Source organism: Tupaia chinensis, unplaced genomic scaffold (assembly GCF_000334495.1).
Source record: "Tupaia chinensis unplaced genomic scaffold, TupChi_1.0 Scaffold000215_1, whole genome shotgun sequence".
Classification (NCBI taxonomy): domain Eukaryota; kingdom Metazoa; phylum Chordata; class Mammalia; order Scandentia; family Tupaiidae; genus Tupaia; species Tupaia belangeri.
The window spans coordinates 4,284,770-4,307,121 of record NW_006159690.1 but is presented as its reverse complement, the minus strand read 5'-3'; the positions used below and the strand labels follow the sequence as shown (position 1 = coordinate 4,307,121).

Here is a 22,352-nt window from a genome sequence, read left to right as displayed (position 1 = left end):
AATGTCCTTAATTTGACCACCACACACCTCCTGTATACTTTCAAAAACCATATTGCAGGACCAGCAGCTGGCATTAATGGGTATGTGGCTGGATTCCCATGTAGTCAACCATGATTCGAGTTCCTGACCCAGTGGATTAAACTCACGCCAGGCACATGTGTGTGCGTGCCCAAGATCCTGAGAGGAGAATGGAGAAGGGACTGCAGCGTGGCCATCCCCCCCTGGGGGGGATTTTTCTCTTTCTGTCTCTGTCTCTGTCTTGTCTTTCTGGTGAGCGCATGTACTCTATAGCAAAAACCTCTCTCCCACACACACACAAAAAAAAAACCATATTGCATGCCATAAATTTGTATAGCAATTAAATGTAAAAAAAGATACTATAAAATAAAAATTTTAAAAGATAATTTAGTATTTCTTAATAGTATACCAATGTCAGAAATATTAAAAGTTACATACTTAGCAATTTTGTAAAATATTGTTTGCTGAATCATATGGTACTTTGATAAATATACAACTTGGTTTATATGTTACATGGCAATGTTTTATCTTTATAAGTTTTCTTGGACTTATAAAACATAGACTATTTGTAATGTAACTCTCTCAGTAATGTAACATAAATATCTTGCCAATCAACTAGTTTAATACTTTATGTATAACAGAAGGTGACATACTTTTGTTTAAAGGGATCCGGTGTATGCTTTTAGTTGCACAGAATCTAATCTCTCCTTTCACTGGTTAACAGCTGTCAAATACTAGATAAAGAAAAACATGATACTGCTCTTCATATTATCAAGTATCTGTAAACAAATGGCATGTTACGTTACTCATTCAACTAAAAAAGAGCTTAAGTATTCAAAGATGCATTTTACACCTTAGAAATTTTATTCTGAAAAAACTCATATTTCTAATTATAACTTTTCTATGTATCAGATGTGGAAAACAGAGTTTTCCAAACAGGAAATCTTAAAAGCTTTCTAGAAAGGAAAAAAAAAATATTTTCCTCCACACCCTGGTTGTTTTGACCCAGGCAAAAGTGGGTCACCTCTCAATTTGAGCCGCGTAAGTTGGCCAAATTAAAAACTTAAAACCTAAAAGAGTCCCAGTAACTGTCTGCCAAAATTCTATGCTCCGCAACACAGAACTGAAAAGACTAAAATAGTTACTAAAATAGACAATAGCTCCCTATACTAACCTAGATTTATGACATTTCCACTAACTTACACACCAATTTTAGGAAATAAAGTAGCATCTTTGATGAAAAAATTTTTTTAAAGAATTACTTATTGAATTTCATTTATTCCTTCTTTTTTTAAAAAAATTTGACCAGAGAGAAAGTGAGAAAGCAAGCTACCAGGTCCAGTACTCAAACCATGGTCAACCATGTGGGAGTATCCAAGGATCCAGGGTCTTAACCATCATGCCACCTGCTGGTCTCCTTTGATGAAAACATTTTAATCTTACTACCAGAAGCATCAGTTACAAATTTCTTAGGGCAAGATAGGGTAATCAATACTGATATTAGATAGCTTTAGTAATCCATTTCCAGACCAGATTTACTACTGCTCCCTGAGGTTAAATGAGGAGTTTTGCACTGGGAAATGCTTCCTAGAGGAGGGGTCAATAGCTTCCCACTCAAAGCAGCCAGTGCCTCCCCACAAAGTTGACTCACTATTGTTCCAGCTGGTCTGGATTTCTTCCTAAATGAAACTCAGTCTTTGTTATTAGCTCCAAATCATACCATCTTTAAAGCTCTTCACAGAATTAATTTCATTTTTAAAAATTAATTGCTCTAAAGAAAGGCTTTCATAGATTAAAGCACACTATTTTTAAATTCGCCAGCTTTGGAATGAAAAAAGGAAATGCTTTTGTTAATATTAAGTTTCTGCAGGACCAGCAGTCAGCAGAAATGGGTATGTCGCTGAACTCCCATGTGGTCAACCGTGGTTCAAGTCCTGGACATGGTGGTTTAAAATGCACGCCGGGCGCGTGTGCATGCGTGCCCAAGATCCTGAGAGGAGAACGGAGAAGGGATTGCGGTGTGGCCATCCCCCCTGGGGTAGGGGTGATGTCTCGCTGTCTCGCTGTCTCTCTCTGTTTTTCTGGCAAGCGCACACACCCTATAGCAAAAACCTCTCCAAAAAAAAACAAAATTAAGTTTCTGGGACCAGCAGTTGGTGTAATGACTATGTCGCTGGACTCCCATGTAGTCAACCATAGTTGAGTCCCAGACCTCCATTCTACTTCTGGGACCTTGGGTATGCATGCACCCGTGCGTGGCATGATTTTCAAACCACCAGGTCTGGGACTCAAACTGTAGTCAGCCATGTCAGAGTCCAGTGATGCAACCACTATACCATCTGCTGGCCCTGAGTATCAACTGTTTTTGCACCAAAATAGACTTGTACTTTGAGTTCATTTTCCACATACTTTTTAAAGTCTCCTTGTATTTATTAATAAAAATGTTATATATGTATTCATGGATGTATGTGTGGGGGTGTGTGCATTCTATTGATTTTCTTTCTCTAAAGAGCCCTGACAGATAAAAGGTTGCTTTTCATGTGTATTCACCATTTATTCTCGCTATTGAAAAACATCTATTTACCTCTGTAGCTCATTTTTCTACTCTGTGTGTCTTTTTCTTTTTTGACTTCGAGGTGGTTAGTTGATTGTTTAACAGATTCTGGATACTAATTTTTGTCATTAAATTTATTAATAAATGTATTCCTCTAGTATGTGGTGGAATATGTTTATCTGTGACGTGTTTTTGGTAAAGAGAAGTTTTTCGATTTTAATAAAGTCAAATTTATCAATTTTTTCCCTTAAAATGTGTACTGTTTGTGCCTTAAGAAGTCCTTTCCAAACCAGAGACATATATATTTTTCAATAGTTATATATTTTTTTCCTTTCACATTTCAGTTTTTAGTGTTTGGAATTAGTTTTTGCATGGTATGACAATGGGTTTGGTTTTCTTTTCTTCTCGTATGGAAATTAATTTCATTTTTTCCCCATTTGAATATCTGTTTGTTTGCCATTGAGCATGTTCACTCGCCAGACAGAGACAGACAGAGAGAGAAGGAAAGTGAGAAAGTACCTCCCAGCAGGGATGTGGCTTTTCCAACAAACTCTTCTCCATGCTCCTCTGCAGACTTCTGCATGTTTTTCAAGCCACTGGGTCTGGAACTTGAACCACTCAGCTGGGCATGTGGGATCCAGGTGCCTTAACCTCTGGGCCAGTGCTTGCTTGCCCTTCTCCTGCCCCCCATCCCCATGTGAATAGCCAACTGTCAGGCATCATCAATGTACAGTTCATTTTTGTTCCTTGATAATCTGCAGGGCTGTCTCTCTCGTATAGCAATTTCCCAGCGATGCAGGGATCTGATTTTTATCTCTTGCTTCCGCCCCACTGGACATTTTGTCTATTATGCACTAATACTATGCTGTCTTAAATAACATAGCTTTATAGGTCTTGATATCTGACAAAACAAATCCTTTTTATTGACATATAATACAGACGCTCCTCACTTTATCTGTGGTTTTGTTTTCTGTAGTTTCAGTTATTGACAGTCAACTACATTTTTTGTTTGCTTTTTACTATCAAACTACCTTAAAATAAAATATAAATGGGACCAGCAGATGGCATAAAAGTTACATCACTGGAGTCCCATGGAGTTGACTATAGTTTGAGTCCCAGACCCGGTGACTTAAAACTCACAGTAGGCATGTTTGTGTGCATGCCCAAGATCCCGAGAGGAGAACGGAGGAGAAACGATTGCGGCAGGGCCAACCACCCTGAGCAGTGATTGATTTCTTCTCACTTTCTGTCTCTGTCTCTCTAGTGAGTATATGCAGCCAATAGCAAAAATCTCTCAAAAAGAAAGAAAGAAAGAAACAAAGAAACAAAGAAAGAAAGGAAGGAAGAAAGAAAAGAAAATGCAAACTCCCTCATACATTCTATGAACTTCTAATCATCTGGTCCTGCTAATGTGGCCTGCCTTATATATTAGCACTAACCCTCTACACTCTGTCTCAGCCATAGCAAACTAATTTTGGCTACACTTTTGTCTTTAGGACTTAGTACATCTTGTTACAACTGCCAAGAATATTAATATTCTACATTCTTCTTTCCTTTCCTTCTTTTTTTTTTTCTTCCCCTACCTCTCAAGTGAGTATTTCTAAGGAATGTTTCCTCAGCCTCTCAAGTCTAGATTAGATCTCGTTCTCTTGTGCTTCCATACTTTACCTTCCCCATCATAACATTAACACAAACTACCATCCATATTTTAACTGCTTATATGCCTGCATCGTCATTACATAGTCGAGCAACAGCAAATACCATGCATCTGTCTTGTTCATAAAATGATTCCAGCATCCAGCACAGTATCTAGCAAAAAGCCCATCTTTTTAAAGATTTCATTTTATTATTATTATTATTATTATTATTATTATTTCTTTTTAAATTTGATCAGAGAGACACAGAGAGAGAAAGACAAAGTGAAAAAGCAAGGCACCAGGTCTGGGACTCAAACTGCAATTAGCCATGTGAGAGTCCAGTGCCCCATCCACCATGCCACTTGTAGGTCCCAAGCCCATCTTTAATATTTGTTAAATGCATGAATATTTATTTCTACTGATAATCATTAGCAACTCCAATGAAGCACAGCTTTTTTTTTTTTGAGATCATCTTTCAACCTCAACACAAACCAATACACGTTAAAATATTCAAGAAGAAAATAACTGAAAATAAAGTACTTTACACTAACTTCATATGTAATTCACATCTTCAAAAAAGCGGATATGTATCAAAACATACTGCAAATTAGTTAACAAGGTCTATCTAGCTACAATAGGTTCTCCTTAAGAAGATTTTGCTTCCAGATATCCCAAGAAAGCAGGCTTTAACTCCGAGATTTCGATAGCTGTCTACCCCAAATAATAACCAAACATACACCACAATCTCTTTTCCCATGTGGGAAATATTCTTTCAGATATCACCCGGACATAGCACTGTGCCGCCTTCCACGGCTGTCCAACTTCAAACGACACGAGGTAAGCAGCTCTGTACAACTCCCACTCGTTCCCTCTCAGGTCTAGAGGTCAGAAGCCCTGGCAGACTCTACTGCATTCTCTGTTTTGGTCTCTCAAGGCCAAGACCAAGGGATCCGGCAAGCCAGGATGTTATCTGAAGTCTCTGAGGAAGAATCCACTTCCACCCATGAAAATGGTTAGCAGAATTCAGTTCCTGGTGGTTGTAGGCTGATGGCTGCCAGCCAGAAGCCCCTCTCAGCTCTGGAGACCTTTCAAAAGTCCCTGCATCGGGACCAGCAGTTAACGTAATGGCTATGTCGCTGGACTCCAATATAATCGACAGCGGTTTGAGTCCCGGACCCGGTGGCTAAAACTCACGCCCAGCGTGTGTGTGTGTGTGTGTGTGTGTGTGTGTGTGTGTGCCCAAGATCCCAAGAGGAGAATGGAGGAGAAGGGATTGTGGCATGACCATCCACCCTGGGGGTGATTTCTCACTTTCTATCTCTCTGTCTCTTTCTTCCTGGTGAGTGCATATGCCCTATAGCAAAAACCCCTCCAAAAAGAAGTCCCTGCCTTATTAGCTCCATCTTCAAATCCAAGCCACCTTGAACCACCTCTCTTGTGCTTCAAATCTGACCTCTGTTACCAGCCTGAGAAGATACTCTGCTTTTAAAGGACTCCTATGATTAGACTGGGCCACCTACATAATCTTCCCCATGAGAGAATTGATTAGTAACCCAGTTTGCACTTGCAAACATCCCTTGTTGCCACGCTACGTGACACAGTCATAGTTAGTTATAGTCCTATGGATTAGGGTCTGAAGCCTTGGGAGGGCTACTTTTAGAATCCTGGCTACAAACTACTATTCACAAGTACTTTAAATAATATTCACCTTTACAGTACACTTACTACTACTTAGACAAAAATATCTTCCTTAATATTTCAGGCTTCGCAGCTCAAGCTCCAGGGGGAGGAGGTTCTCTGCACATGAAGAAAGGCAGTATGGTGTCGGGGCCCAGGCTAGGTGAGGCGTCCTTCCAGTGGTGGAGCAGCGCAGGGCAGGAGGATGGAGTCTAAGTTGGGTGAGGTGAGAGCCCGCATGAGGGAGGGAGTAAACATGTACAGCAGGTCTCACAGGCCGATTATATAAAGGAGGTTGATTAAATACATACGTACATACACTGAGGGTAACAAAAACCAGATAACAAATACCAGAAGAGTTATAAATGTGGAATGGGAAAAAACTGGAGTGAACTGTATGGTGTTGGATTATAATTTGATGTGTCAGTGTGAATACATAACTTTCAAAAGACAGAGATGTAAATGCGTGTGGGTGTACACCCAGGTACCCCTCAGTATTTAAGGGAGACTCAGTTTAGGAACTCAAGGATATGAAAATCCATGGACCCTCAAGTCCTTTGTATAAAATGGTGTGATACTGGGCTGGCTGCATGGCCTAGCGGGTAAAGCAGCAGGATCCCATGTGGCCAACTCCATGGTTCAAATCCTAGAACAGGTGGCTTGAGAAACACACCAGGCACCTGTGCATGTTTGCCCAAAATCCCAAAAGGAGGGAAAGATGAAGGATAAGGGCATTGAGGAGTGACCATTCCCCCATAGCAGGTGCTTTCTCCTCTCCCTCTTTCTCTGTCTCTCTCTGGTGAGCACAAACACCCTCTAACCAGGAAAAAAAAAGAACAAGAAGAAAAAAAAGACAGTGTAATATTTGCATGTAACCTACACACATCTTCCATATATTTTAAATCACTTCTCATTACTTACAATCCCTGGTACAATGTAAATACTGTATAAATAGCTGTTATGCTATACTGTTTTATTAATTTTTTTTTTTGGAGAGATTTTCGCTATAGGGCGCGTGCGCTCGCCAGACAGACAGAGAGAGACATAGAGGCAGAAAGCGAGAAATCACCCCCCAGGGGGGATGGTCACGCCGCAATCCCTTCTCCTCCATTCTTCTCTTGGGATCTTGGGCACGCACGCACACGCACCCAGCGTGAGTTTTAAGCCACCGGGACGTGAACCGCAGTCGAGTACGTGGGAGTCCAGCGACACAGCCATTACGCTAACTGCTGGTTCCCCTGTTTTATTACTTTTAATTGTTGTATTGTTATTGTTATTGTGTAGGTTTTTACCTCTCTCCATCCCCGCTGGTGGAATCCACAGAGGCAGAACCTGCAGACCTGGAGGCCTAACTGTACACACGGGTACATTCCGTAGCTTCCTTTACTAGGAGGACCTGAAGCAGTGACACCCAATGGCAATGAGTTCATGCACCTCCCGGATCCTGGCATTTAAGTAGTCTTTACCCCTGAAAGAAACTGGGTGCTTATCAGTCAGCTCAGGCTACTATAACAAACACCCTAGACTGGGTGGCTTAGACAATAGAAATCTATTTTCCATTCCTGAGGCCGGGAGTCCAAGATGAAGGTTCCAGTTGACTCCGTTTCTGGCTGGCTTGTGGGTGGCTGTGTGGCTGCTATGTGGCCTTTCCTCAGTGTGTGAGTGGTGACAGAGTGCGCTCTCTGGTGTCTCTTCTCATAATGACACCAATGCTATCACACCAGGACCCTACCTTGATGACCTCATTTAATCTTGATTACTTTCTTAGAGGCCTTGTCTCCAAATACAGTCACACTGGGGGGAGGGGGGTGTCAGGGCTTCAACATATGAATTTGTGGGGGGACATGAAATGAACCTTCAGTCTATAACGAGCACTGTCATGAAACGGCTGATTCCAGGGCTGGAGCTTAGGGACTACAAAATAAGCTGTAATCTATTGCATCAAAAACCAAGGAAGTACTCAGTAAATGATGGGACATGTCAGAAAGACAGGGGAGCTTCCCTTAAGAGTGTCCTGGAATTAGCGACTTGTTCCCAAACAGTGAAAGAGGAAAACAACACTGTTATAGAGTGACTCAGCAGCCATCACTTGAACCACATGACACATCGCCAGTGCTAAGTCATGCTGGTGTCATGTTACCACCAATATGATGTCATCAGAAGGGGTCTTTGCCTCTCTGCAATTCTTCCGAAAAACCCATAAACCCAATCTCATTGAGGAAAACATCGTACAATCTCAAGTCGGGGGACATTCTTAAAGATGCCTGACCAAACTATCCAGATCATAAAATCAAGGAAAGATGAAGAAAATGTCACAGAATGGAGACTAAGGAGACAAGATGACTGTGATGTGGTGTCCTTGGTTGGACCCTGGAACTGAAAAAGGACATATGTGAAAAATGTAAAGAAAGCCACATAATGTCTGTAGTTAATAATAATATACCAAATGCTAGTTTCTTCTTTAAAAGTAATATACCTTGTTATGTAAGATGAGACATTAGGGCGAACTACATAAAAATAAATAGGAACTCTATTAACTATCTTTGTAGCTTTGTTCCTCTCAGAGTATTTCAAAAGAAAAAAACTTACTTAAAAACAGAAAATAGGTGCCGGCTTAAGAATGCTCCTGCTGTCCAACTCTAAAACAAAGCATCAAAATAAGTAAGGAACGTAATGGAATAGAACTCACTGAACAAGACAGGAAGCCATAAGTCTACATCGATATAAATTAATAAATGAATAAATTGAATGCTTAAAGAAAAATAGTTACACAGTTTCAAAGTACTTCCCCCTCAAAATCCTTATTAAATACAAATAGGAAACGTACATGGAGAAGCCTGGTCAATTCCACTTAAATCCAAGTGATCAAAGTGAACTTTCTCAACAATGGGACGAATAAAATGCACCACCTTGCTGGGAACCAGCAGTTAGCGTAATGGCTATGTCGCTGGACTCCCACGTAGTTGACTCGGTTCGCGTCCCGGACCCAGTGGCTTAAACTCACGCCGGGCGCGTGTGTGTGCGTGCCCAAGATCCAAAGAGGAAAATGGAAGAGAAGGGATTGCGGCATGGCCATTCCCCCTGGGGGGGGGGGGGATTTCCTGCTTTCTGTCTCTGTGTCTCTCTCTGACTGGTGAGCGCACGCGCCCTATAGCAAAAACCTCTCAAAAAAAAAAAAAAAAAAAAGCACCACCTTGCGATATTTCTGCCAGACACACAACTCGACTCTGTTCAAGAGGAAACACAAGAGACCAGCAGTTAGCGTAATGGCTATGTCGCTGGACTCCCATGTAGTCAACTGCAGTTCGCGATCCGGACCCGGTGGCTTAAAACTCACGCCAGGTGTATGTGCATGCGTGCCCAAGATCCCAAGAGGAGAACGGAGGAGAAGGGATTGTGGTGTGACCATCCCCCTGGGGGGTGATTTATCGCTTTCTATCTCTCTGTCTCTCTGTCTTTATGGCGCACGCGCCCTATAGCAAAAACTTCTCCAAAAAAAAAAAAAAAGAGGAAACACAATATTATAGAACAAAATGGAAGACCTGTAAGCTTCAAAAGGCCCAAAGTTATAAAAGTCAAGGAAAGATGTGAGGGGACTCAGGGAGGCTACTACAGAGCTACAACACTGGAGCCAGCAGGGGGCATGTGGTTAAGGCACTGGATTTCCACATGGCCTACTGTGGTTCAAGTCCTAGAACTGGTGGCTTAAAATCATGCAAGGTAGGGATGTGAGTGTATCCAAAACCCTCAGAGTTGAATGAAGGAGAAGGGATTATGGCATGGCCATTCACCCCGGGGAGTGATTTCTCTCTCACTTTCTCTCTCCGGCCAGCATATACCCCTTATAGAAAAAAAATAAAATAAAAAATACAAAAATAAAAACAAAACAGAGAGAGAGAGAGAGATAACCCTGAGTGCAAGATGTGAGTCCAAACTAAGTTCTTTCACTGTCAAAGACATTAATGTGACAAACGGCAAAGCTTAAATGCCATCTGAGAGCTAGAAATCAGTATCTGGCCTTCGATGGTGGTATCGTGATTATGTTTAATGTCCTCCTTTGTAGGAAATACACAATGAAATCGTCAGGGTGATTACATATCAGGTTAGTACTCTCAAACAGTTCAGGGAAAACAATGTTCTCTGTGCTATACTTACAAGTTTTCTCTATATTTGAGATGTCAAAATGTTAAACTCCCGGATTCACATGTTCTTGGTTATTACCACCACTGTACTCTACTTTTGGGTATAAACAACTCACAAAGTATAAAGGCAGAGAAACAGACACTCATCTGGACTCCAAAGCAGTTAAACTGGTAGGGTAATAGGAAGTCCAAAGTTCAGGAAATAACGGCAAGCGAGGGCGTAGAGCAGATCATCGCAGCAGCCGTGTGAGGAAAGGTGTAAAACCAATTGCTGGGCACAGGGCACTGGGCCGGGTAGTGGGGCTGAGAGGGCATGGCAGGAAGAGAGACCAAGGAGGCATGTACAAATGCAGTCACACACATTCCAATGAACGCTAATGCTATTTTGGCATTCAGGTGGTAAGAAACATTTCACAGAAAACTGTGAGCACACAAAGAAAATGCACGAACAGGGGCCAGCATATAGCGTGGTGGTTGAGGGCGCTGGAGTCCCAGATGGCTGACCACGGTTTGAGTCCCAGACCTGGCAGTTTGCTTTCTCACTTTCCCTCCCTCTCTTTTTCTCCCTCTGTCCCTCTCTGGTCAAATTTAAATAAATAAATAAAGTTAAATGGAATAATTCTTGAAAAACAATTTAAAAAAAGAAAAAGAAAATCCACATAGAGGAGAGTGGCTTACAAATCCTGCGATAATGACAGTAAATAAATACACATTGTGCACCAAAGGCCTGGAAAATTATTGTAGGTACTCACAATGAGTTGTATTGCAAAAATGTAACAAAGGAGAATTTTTTTTCTCTGCAAGAAATACTTACTGTGAAGAACATTAAACAACACAATGGGTATTATCTCTGCCCTATTTTAAAGAGAAACATTCTTTGTATCAACTTGCAATAGCAATAAATGTTAAGGGAGAATTATTACACTGTAACTTCTTGAAAACCTCCTAGGAATTTTTTTTTTTTTAATTTGCCAGAGGGTGTGTGCACTCACTGGAGAGAGCCACAGAGACAGGAAAAGTGAGGAAGCGCTCCCCCCCACACCCATGGGGAATGGTTGTGCTAAAATCCTTCTCCGTTTCCCACCTCTCTGGGGACTTGGGGGATGCATGCACACGTCTGGTGTGTTTCTTAAGCCACCAAGACTAGACTCACATTGCGCAGTAGGCAGGTGGGATCCAGTCACCTTCACCATGCCACAAGTTAGCTAAAGAAAACTTTTTAGAAGGGTCCAGTGGCACAACAGTAACACAGATGTCTTCGAGGTCGACCCACACAGGAAGGCTCTGAGTTTGTCTGGATGTTGCCCACAATCTAGCCAGTGCTCATACCATACCTTAGCCCCTTCCTAGATGGTGATTTCTTTAAGTAGCAGGATGCATGCCTGTGGGTAAGGTAATGCTTTCTAAGAACCAGCCTGGACCGTGGGGATGGCAGCTGGCATGCTGGTTAATGGTGCTGGACTCCCACATGGCTGACCGCAGATGGGTCCTGGACCTGGGTGTGCTTTCTCACTCCCTCCCACCCCACTCCATCCCTCTCTGGTCAAAATTAAAATAAATAAATAAATAAGTTGAATAAAACATTAAAAAAATAAAAAACCAGCCTAGACCAGTGGGATCCAAGATGTCTCCCATAATGACCTCTGGAAGATCCCAAACATCATAATGTCATTTACATGCTAAATGACACACCTCCCAGAGATCCGTAAGCCCTTGAAATTACACACAAATTTCTATGTGCCTATACTATGAGCACCTTTCTGGAAAGAGAGTTTATGGCTGTCAGCATACTTAGATGTCAACAACTTAGAGTTGACTGATTAGATAATTATAAATGAATCAAGTGAGTTCACTGCCAAAAAAAAAAAGCCAACACACTCCAATGCAAAATGTATTCACCTAAGAAAACAATTCTGAGAGCATGCCATGTGTCAGACACATTAATAGAAGTATAGCAGTTTACGGGACCAGCAGTTAGCATAATGGCTATGTCGCTGAACTCCCATGTAGCCAACCGGTTCGAGTCCCAGACCTGGTGGCTTAAACTCACACCAGTTGCGTGTGCGTGCGTGCCCAAGATCCTGAGAGGAGAATGGAGGAGAAGGGATTGCGGTGTGGCCATCCCCCTGGGGGGTGATTTCTCGCTTTCTATCTCCCTGTCTCTTTCTGGTGAACGCATGCCCCCATAGCAAAAACCTCTCCAAAAAAAAAAAAGTACAGTACTTTACAAGGCAGATGGGTAGTCTCTGTTCACCTTTCCCTTTAAGTGGGGTCTAGGTTAAACATTGATGATATGAAGGTAAATGTTACATGATCCCTGCCCTTTGAGACACTTAGAATGCAATGTACAGAGGTAATTGTAATTATAATACAGTAAAAGATTAGAACATGAGCTTTGGAATCAAACAGACACTTGTTCTTCTCCACTCTACCATTAATTATCTGAATCATCTTGGGCGAATTGCTTGACATTAATTTTGCATCTCATTTCTCCTATAAAGAAAAAAGGCATTGAGATTTTATAGTTTTGAAATGAGGATTAAATATAATATAAACAAAGCTCTAAATCCAGTGCCTGGCAATAGTAGGCACCCCCCAAAAACAGGCTGCTTTTGTTAAAGACATTCAGAGGAAAGAGAAGTTTGTTCTGACAAGCGTCTGTCAAGAAGTCTCAACTCGATTATCATACTCAACTTTGGACGTCGCATTTTAAAAGCGATAATGACAAAGTGGCAGTGGTGAGTGCACAGAAAAAAACTAAGTCACATGGTAAGGACACTTGGGATTATGTCCTAGAAACCAATGATTGGAAGGAACATACGTTATACATCAAGAAAGGGGCTGCTTTACTGCATGTTGCTGGAAGATAAATGACAAATCAAGAAGCCAGAATTTCAAGGAAATCAACATTGATTACAAAGACAGCTACGTGAGGATAGAATAGGGTAACTTAGAGTGCAGTGACTTCTTTGAAAATTGTATTCAATGTGCTAAAATCTGTACATCATGCTAAAATCCATGTAGGCTCACAGGTTGAACAAAAAAGGTTGAATGAAATGCTTCCTCACCATCCCTTCCAAAACCGAGGTTTTATGTTCTTATTAAATATCCGTGTTAGTGAAGATACCATTGGTTGACAGTAACATAAGACCCAACGTAAAACAAGAAAGGGAATCTACTGCTCTGCAAAACCATGAAATCCAGGAGTAAGTTAAGCTTCAGGTATACTGAGTCTTCAGAAAAGTCATGATGTATTTTTCTGGTTTTCTGTGCAAAAATGCATCATGGCTTTTCTGACGTTCCAATGGTTTGATCAGGTTCCAGCTGAGTCCCGCCCCTCCACCTCGTCACCACCACCAGACTGGTCCTTCAGATGCCTGCTCTGTCCTCCGTTCTCTGCCACCTGCAACCAGGGCATTATGTCCCTCATTCATCTCCAGTGAGGACAAAGAAAATCCCTTACTACCTTAGTAATGAAAAGTTCCAGGCATTTTTAGGCCAGGCTAAAACAACCACTGAGGCATGACTATAGAGATGACTGGGTACTGATTGGCGTAGGTCGTGGTTATTGTTCATGTTTTACTCAATTGCTCTGGCAAAAGAGAATTGTGTTGTTTGGTCACGTCACCCTACAGAAGGAGAGAGAGACGAAACCTACACGGATCACATAACTGCTAAGCACTGAGGAAGGGTTGGGTTCTCAATGGAAAAAATTTGTACTATTAGGAGAGGCAAGGGGGGGCTTGCAGGTCGTGTGGTGATGAAGGCAATTGATTCCCAAATGGCTTACTTCGGTTCAGACCCAGAAACTTAATCACACAGAGCACACGAGCGTGCCCAAAATCCCGAGAAGAGAATGGAGGAGAGGGATTGTAGCATGGCCACCCCTCTGGGGGTGATTTCTCGCTTTCCCTCTCCCTGTCTCTCTCTGGCAAGTGCATGTGCCCTACAGCTAAAAACCTATTAAAAAAAGAAGAAAAGGCAAGAGGAAGAAAGGAGACTAGCAAAACAGTGTCCTGGCAAGATACTGATGGTGTACTCAAAATCAAATTCGAGAATTTCTTACAGAAACTACAACAGTTTAAAGAGAGTCGATGGCTAGCCGAAGCCCCTATTCCTGGTCCTAAGGTGAAAGGGGAATCGTTAGCACAACTCGCTTGTATGAAGAGAGCGACCCCTGAAAGAGGAGGCAGCTAACCCACATGAACGAGCCTGGTAGACAGTCAGGTGAACAGATGCCCTGGTGTCACTAGTCCTCTGATCTCCCACTAGTGGTTCTGGCCGAAGGCAACCATAAACCAGAGAATAAAAGAGCCTTGTTAATGCAACCCATAGTACAATCTAGCCTCCCCGGCTACAGAGCAAGTGGGAAGAGTGGAGTGGACGTGGAGGAGTAAATGAAAGATGCTCAGCACAGCAACCAAGGATTATCCTCTGCAGGTAATCACCGGCCAAAATTCAGACAAGTGTTCCAGCTGACCTGATCTTCCCGCTTCTCACTTCTTAGCCCTTCGAATTCACCGTCCCTTTAGAGTAAGGTGACTCTCTCTCTCTCTTTTTTTTTTTTAGAGGTTTTTTGATATAGGGTGCATGCACTCTCCAGAGACACAGAGAGACAGACAGAAAATGAGAAATCCCCCCCTAGGGGAAGGCCATGCCACAATCCCTTCTCCTCCATTCTCCTCTCGGGATCTTGGGCACGCACACACATCCTCCCGATGTGAGTTTAAGCCACCAGGTTCAGGACTACTTGAGAGTCCAGTGACATAGCCATTGTGCCAACTGCTGGTCCCAAGGTGGCTGTCTCTTTAGGCAAAGTAAATGCAAGGGCTAGGGCATCTGACAAGCAGACCTAAACACAACTTTAGGAACTAGGAAGTTACTATTTTTTTCTTCATTTAGGTTTTAATAATTCCTTAATTTAGTGGCCAGCAGGTGGACTGCCACATGCTGGACTACCACATGCTGGATCACCACATGGCCAACTGAGGTGCGAGTCCCAGGTCCAGCAGCTTAAAAAATTACACCAGGCGTATGTGCATGTGTGTCCAAAATCTTGAGAGGAAAATGGGGGAGAAGGGGTTGTAATGTGGCCATCCTTTTTGGGGGGTGATTTCTCACTTTCCCTTGCTCTGTCTGTCTCTCTTTGGTGAGTGCGTATGCCCTATGGCAAAAACAAAAATAATAATAATTCCTTAGTTTTCTTGTGCTGGGAAAGGAGAGTTAAGCAGAAAGATTTTTGTCTGCAGGTAAGAAATGGCCCTGGAAACCTTTAAGGGCAAATAGGTAGGACAGGAGGACAAGTATAAACAGAAGAGTCAAGACACAGAACTTGGAGGAGTAACAAGGACTCCTTCTGTAGTAATGACCTTCCACTGGAGCTGATTTCATTTCATGCTTCCCTGGTCTTCTGATTTTGCAAACTGAATAAGCAATTCCCTTGGAGCCAGCAGTGATGTGGTGGTGAAGGCTACTGGATTCTGACATGGTTTATTGCAGTTCAAGTCCCAGACTCAGAGGCCTGAAACTCAAGCCAGGCATGCATGCCCAATCTCCCAAGAGGAGAATGGAGGAGAAGGCATTGTGGTGTGGCCATTCCCCTGGGGGGAGGAGGGATTTCCCACTTTCTGTCTGTCTTTCCTGTCTTTCTCTCTCAGGAACACGCATGCCCTAGAGCAAAAATCTGTCAAAAAAAAAAAAAAAGAATTCCCTTAAATTCCTTTCTTGCATTTCAGAAAGACTAAGAGCACCTATCAATGGTTTGAAGCTGGGACAGTCTGCTCCTACACAAAGCTGGGAGACCTTATCATACTACTTAATGTAATCTTACACTTCAAAAGCAATCTTTTTTAAAAAAGATGTATTAGTGGGGCCAGCAGGTATCCTGGTGGTTAAGACGCTAGAATTCCCACATGGCCAACCACGGTTCAAGTCCTGGACCTGGTGGCTTGCTTTCTCCCCCCCCCCCCCTCTCTTTCTCTGGCAAAACTCATGTGAAATAATAATAATAAATAAATAAAATAATTTTTAAAAAAAGAAGTATTAGTTTTTCACATGAGTTTTGCCAGAGAGGGAGAGTAAGAAAGCAAGCCGCGGAACCAGCAGTTAGCGTAATGGCTATGTTGCTGGACTCCCACGTAGTCGACCATGGTTCGAGTCCCAGACCCGGTGGCTTAAACTCACGCCAGGCGCATGTGCGTGCGTGTGTGCGTGCCCAAGATCCTGAGAGGAGAATGGAGGAGAAGGGATTGTGGCGTGGCCATCCCCCTGGGTGGTGATTTCTCGCTTTCTGTCTCTCTGTCTCTCTCTGTCTGTCTGGCGCACACACACGCCCTATAGCAAAAACCTCTCTCAAAAAAAAAAGCAAGAAAGCCGCCAGATTCGGAACTTGAACCACAGTCGGCTATGTGGGAATTCTAGCGCCTTAGCCACTATGCCACCTGCTGGCCTCCAAAAGCAATCTTAACTTAAAGAAATGCTAAAATGCTAACCTGCAAAACTAAATACCATCTACCATATTCCTTCTATGGGAAACTATGTCGCAAATCCAAAAATAATTTCTAAGCCCGACCTACTTGTTAACTGAGAAATGGTCTAGAGTTGGCATGTGACTTCTTTGGACTGACTATTAACACACAGCATTGTGATGCTAACCACTAAGTATTCCTCTTCTTCTTGAATGTGTTTTCAGAGCAAAGAACAGCATTTCTGAAACACTTTTCAAGAATTTCTGCCAAGACTAGAAACTTAAGGAGCAGTGGTGTCCCAGAAATGTAGAAGTATATTTCTCTAGCAGTTTTCAGTGTTCTTGTTACATTGGAAACAGGATAAAATACACAGAAAAGAAAAAGCACCTATCACTCAATTCTGCTTAAATAGAAAAGAAGATGTAATAGACAACTTTTAAGTAGTAGATACATTTCAAAACGTGACTTTCACAAGTGAGCAAAACAGTACTCTTAATTAAAAAATATATAATCTCAAAATGAGAAAAGATCCCAATATCATCAGGAAAAAGTGGCAATAATTACTATATTTATTAGTAATAAAAAAGTGTATTTTAAAATCCCTCAGTTAAAAGACACAAAGTATATGAGAAAATCATATTGGCTTTATACTAATATAAAGAAAAACAGGAATAAGTAGCTTTAAAAAACAAGATCAACCAGAATTTCATACATTAGGTAGCTTGAGATTCTAAAAAGTGTCTAGTTGATAATATATTTTCTTTTTTAAGAGAATTATTTATTTAATTTTATTTATTCATTCATTTATTTTAATTTGACCAGAAGACAGACAGAGAAAGAGAGAGAGAGACAAAAAGAAAGCAAGCCACCAGGTCCAGGACTTGAACAATGGTTGGCCATGTGGGAGTGTCCAATGCCTTAACCACCATGCCACCTGCTGGTCCCCAATAATACCATATTTTCAAATGGATCTCAGTGAATTAACTATCAAGCTTCTTGATGAACTACCATAATAGGAAACTTTGAAATGAAAGTTTACAGTTCCTAAAGTGAGACAACATGTTTTATTTCTTTTTGCGGGGGAGAGATTTTTGCTATAGGGCACATGCACTCTTGCTGGAAAGAGAGACAGAAAGCGAAACAGAAAGCGAAAAATCACCCCTGGGAAGATGGTCACGCAGAAATCCCTTCTCCTCCATTCTCCTCTTGGGATTTTGGGCACACATGCCCAGTGCCTTAAGCCACCGGGTCCAGGACTCAAACCTCGGTTGACTTCCTGGGAGTCCAGTGACATAACCACTATGCCATCCTGGCAGTTAGCCCAAACTGTTTCACATTTTCTTCTAATTACACAACTTAATCTCTTTCAGACTTTAAATAACAAAAATAAAAAAAACATGCACACATAGAAGACATGTATGTAAGAAAAAAAAAACTGAGTGAACACAATCTTATAGAAAGTAAATGCCCTAGTTGTTCCATTTTAAAACCCTAATGACGCTATTGAAACAAAACCAGGTTAACCATGAAATATAAATAACTTATAGAAATACAGTAACATAGGGAACAGCAGTTAGCGTAATGGCTATGTCGCTGGATTGCCATATAGTCGACCGCGGTTTGCGAACTGGACCTGGTGGCTTAAAACTCACTCCTGGCGCCTGTGCGTGCGTGCCCAAGATCCTGAGAGGAGAATGGAGGAGAAGGGATTGCGGCGTGACCATCCCCCCTGGGGAGTGATTTCTCGCTTTCTGTCTCTATGTCTCTCTCTGTCTGTCTGGTGAGCACACGCGCCCTACAGTGAAAATCTCTCCAAAAAAAAATGTGTTCACATAAAGGTGTTCATTTCTCAGAGCTAGTATTTCTGTAAGGTATTTGATTCATGTACCTCTAAAACTCCCACTTGAAAAGAATACTTCCAAAGGGGACAGGTAAATGTAATGCTCTTCAAGGCAATCCCATACAAAATGCTTCCTGGTTCAAGTTCAGAGCCCCCCCCCCCCCCCCAGTACACGGGGCATGTGCTGGGCCATGATCTCCCTGGGCCATGATCTCTGGCTGGCTAGGGCTGGGGGTGGATCATGGCATTGAGGGTGCTGTCCATCTCTACTTTTCTCTCTCCTTCTTGGAAGAAATAAATCAATAATCTTTAAAATGTTAACATTTTCAGCGTTCCTTTTACTTATAGTAACCGTACAGTTGTGAGATGCCACTGTAAATTTGTTATACCAAAAATTGAATGTCGCTGATCCTTAATGTGAAAATGAATGGATGAATAAACACACTCTCTTCCGGAAAACAACAAGAAGAATTTCAACATCTGATTACTTAATAATTGCACAGAAAACATACTAGTCAATCAGAAGGGTTAACTATTTAGTTTTAGTCCAGGTGACTTAATGTAGTTCTTCCTGGCAAAAGGGCATAAAATAGAATTAAAATTAATTAAACCTTCATTAGTAAGTTGACAGTAAAATACAGTCACTAAGAAAAAAAATACACATTAAAATTCTCAAGAATAACCGAAAAAGATCAAATTCAAAGAATTCATAAATATATTTATGAAACTATTAAGAAAAAGTAAATAGTGGGGCTGGCAGATAGTGTGGTAGTTAAAGTGCTAGATTCCCACATGGCTGATCACGGTTCAAGTCCTGGATCTGGCGGCTTGCTTTCTCACTCCCCCACCCCCCCTCTGTCTCTCTCTCTCTCACTCTGTCCCTCTCTGGTCAAATTTAAAAATAAAATTAATTAATTGATTAATGAATTAATGTTAAGTAATAAAAATTCTTAAAAAAGAAAATGGTAATTTTATTAGACCAATAAATACAACAATTCTCATTCTAAATAATCTATAGGAAAGATGGTCTTTAATTGCTTTTAGAACTCAGCATATTTATGTCTATCTTACCTATGTATGTAACACAGACCACTAAGAGTTATGATTATGATTGGGAAACTAGCAAAGTTGGTGTAAGTACTAAAGATGACAGAAAAAAAGATACTACCTAAGCAAACATTATAAGTAATCAAACACTGATCTATTTACATTTTAATAACCATGCAACAGATGGGACCAGCAGTTGGTGTAATGGCTATGTCACTGGACTCACATGTAGTCGACTGCGGTTTGAGTCCCAATCCGGTGGCTTATAACTCATGAGGGTGCGTGTGCATGCCTGCCCAAGATCCAGAGAGGAGAGTGGAGGAAAAGGGACTGTGGTGTGGCCATCCCCCCGGGGGGTGATTTATCACTTTCTGTCTCTCTCTTTCTGGTGAGCACACACGCCCCATAGCAAAAACCTTTCAAAAAAAAAAAAAAAACATACAACAGAAATAATAAAACACAGCATTTGGGAGGTCAGCAGGTGGTGTAGTAGTTAGGGTGCTGGACTCCCACCTGGCTAACCAGTTTGAGTCTGACCTGGCAACTTGCCTTCTTACTTTGTCTCTGGTGGCATGCATGCCTTATAGCAAATTTTAAAATAGTAATTCATTAAATTAAATAAATAATTATTTTAAAAGGGGGGCAGCAGATGGTATAGTAGTTACGCTGCTGGACTCTCACATAGCTGACCTTGGTTCAAGTCCCTGACCCAGTGGCTTGAAAATCTTGCCAGGTACATGTGCATGTGCCCAAGATCCCAGGGGATGAATAGAGAATGGACTGTGGCATGGCCATCCCCCCTGGGGGGTGATTTCTCACTTTCCCTGCTCACTGTCTCTGTCTTTCTCTCTGGCAAGTAAATGCATGCTAAGAAAAAACTTCTTTAAAAAAACCATTTTGTTAGGGAAAGTATCACAGAAAAGGCAAATGCTAGGACAAGTCTGTAAGCAAGTCTAACTGTTTAACAACATTTCTTGTTTTTAGATGAAACTTCAGCTCTCAGAAAACATGGCATAAGAATCTAACTTAGCATGAGAAATGTAAGATACTTTACTTGGCAATAATGACTCATCCAGACATATAGATCTTACCAAATTTGTTCTCTAGTTTATGCTTGCTACTTTTCAGAACATCCTAAGATGCAAGCTAGGCATAAGTTCATACAGATAAAGAGTATTTCAAAAATACTAATCACAGTGTAATTCTCAGGAACCCTCTCTCCATCACTAACACAGCTCTAATGAAAACAATTTCTTTTATTGGACCCTTTGATATATCTTTCATGTCTTTTTTGAAAGGAAATATGAAAGATACCAACAGCAGAGCGAAAAAGGACTTGTCTTGAATTTTGGATCTAAATAGTTTTGGAATTAGTGCAAGGAAATGTGATTTTTTAAAAAATAGTTGACCTTATACAAAGAAAAATCAAGACATTTCTCCATCTCTCTTCTTCCAGATTATCTCCACACAATTCCGCTGTTTAATTTGTTATTTAAAAATGCCATCTGCTTCTTCCAAGACTCCCTCTTCCTCAGCTCCCTTGCTGTTTTCTATTTGCCTGAGCAGAAGTTGTTTCCAAGAAATCAGTTCTTTGCAGGTGTTCTTATAGGACTCATCACAAAACATTAGTTAGATAGAAAGTAGACAGTGGTGGAAAAGAGTGATGAGATATACAATTTAACATTGCATTTTGAAACAAAATAGCCCCGCACACAAGTCAGTTATAAGATTATGATGCTCACATTTATTGTGTCTACATAAGGTCTAATTACATAGCAAGGGAGCACGGGTCTCGTTACTGCGCGGGTCACATGTAAGAAGTGTCATGCAATTATCCACAGCCAACCTTCTTACAATTCCAAGCATTGGGTTACAGGAGGCACTACAGAAGTCTAACTGGCCCAAATCTACTACCTCCAGGAAAGATCACCACACTCAGTATATAAATTCACGTTTACACGTGAAATCTGTGTTTACATTCAATTAGGAAATCCTAAAGAATCAAGGAAATGATCTCATATCTTTGATAAAACAAAAATGCATACGTATACATATCCATAGTAAAGACAGAAGACCAATACGCCAGGGTAACAACGGTGATCTTTAGATATCAGAAACACGGGTGATTTCTACTTTTCCCCTGTGCGCTTCTCTGTATTTTCTCGTTTTCCTACAAGGAGCATGTAACTTTTGCAGGAAAAAAAAAAAAAGTGAAATAGATGCAGAGCTTCTAATCTGAAAAGCAACAGTTAATCTGGTTTAAAGTCATAGAGTATTTTATCTTTAAATTTCATCCGAGTCACTGAGGCCAAAGCTACCAGTACAAGAGGGTTGCAAGGCTCCCCAGAATGCAGTCTTTAACCTCTGGGACCCCGGCAAACCGAGGAGACAGCTGTTTCATACAAACTTGGTCAAGCACTTCTGCAACATCCCAACTCGGTCCCAGCTCTCCCGTGACCCCGCCCCCCAACGGCACACCCAAGTCCCGTAGACCCACGCAACCCCCGTCCACCCCTCTGCAGGTATGCCCGGAGACTCGCCCCCCCACCCTCACCCCACCCCCCAGAAAAGACATGTGTGTTTCACTGCTCATCTCCACTCTTTCACCCAGCACTCCCCCTGGACCGTGTGGAAAGGACAAGAGCCGGCCACAGTCGCAGCAGCCGCCCGGATCCCCGTGACCTTGGACGAGCAGTCTGGTCGCTCAGAGCCCCAGTTTCCCAACCTGCCCCTGCTGCCCTCCCTTGCAGGGTGTCTGCAGACTCAGAAACCCAAAGGGCTCGGGAAGGCGAGGGGCCGCTCCCAGCACTCTGCGCCGATCCCTCCTGCCCACCGCTGTTCCAAAGCGCCGAGTCCCAGCCTGCACCCTGGGGAGGCTGCTTTTCTCCGGAGTCGCCCCCGTCGCCGCCCAGCGCCCACCCCGCACCTGGCAGTTGCTGTCCTGGGGCAGGTTCTTCACCAAGATCTTCC

General features: G+C 42.0%; 1 protein-coding gene across 1 annotated transcript in view; it reads right to left on the bottom strand.

Annotated features, from left to right (window-relative positions):
- Nucleotides 1–22,352, bottom strand: part of RAVER2 (ribonucleoprotein, PTB binding 2) — a 99,637-nt gene that overhangs the window by 64,611 nt on the left and 12,674 nt on the right. Inside the window, exon 5 of the mRNA XM_006147547.3 lies at nucleotides 22,309–22,347. Coding sequence (XP_006147609.1) covers nucleotides 22,309–22,347 — 39 coding nt within the window. The remainder of the gene's footprint in view (nucleotides 1–22,308; nucleotides 22,348–22,352) is intronic.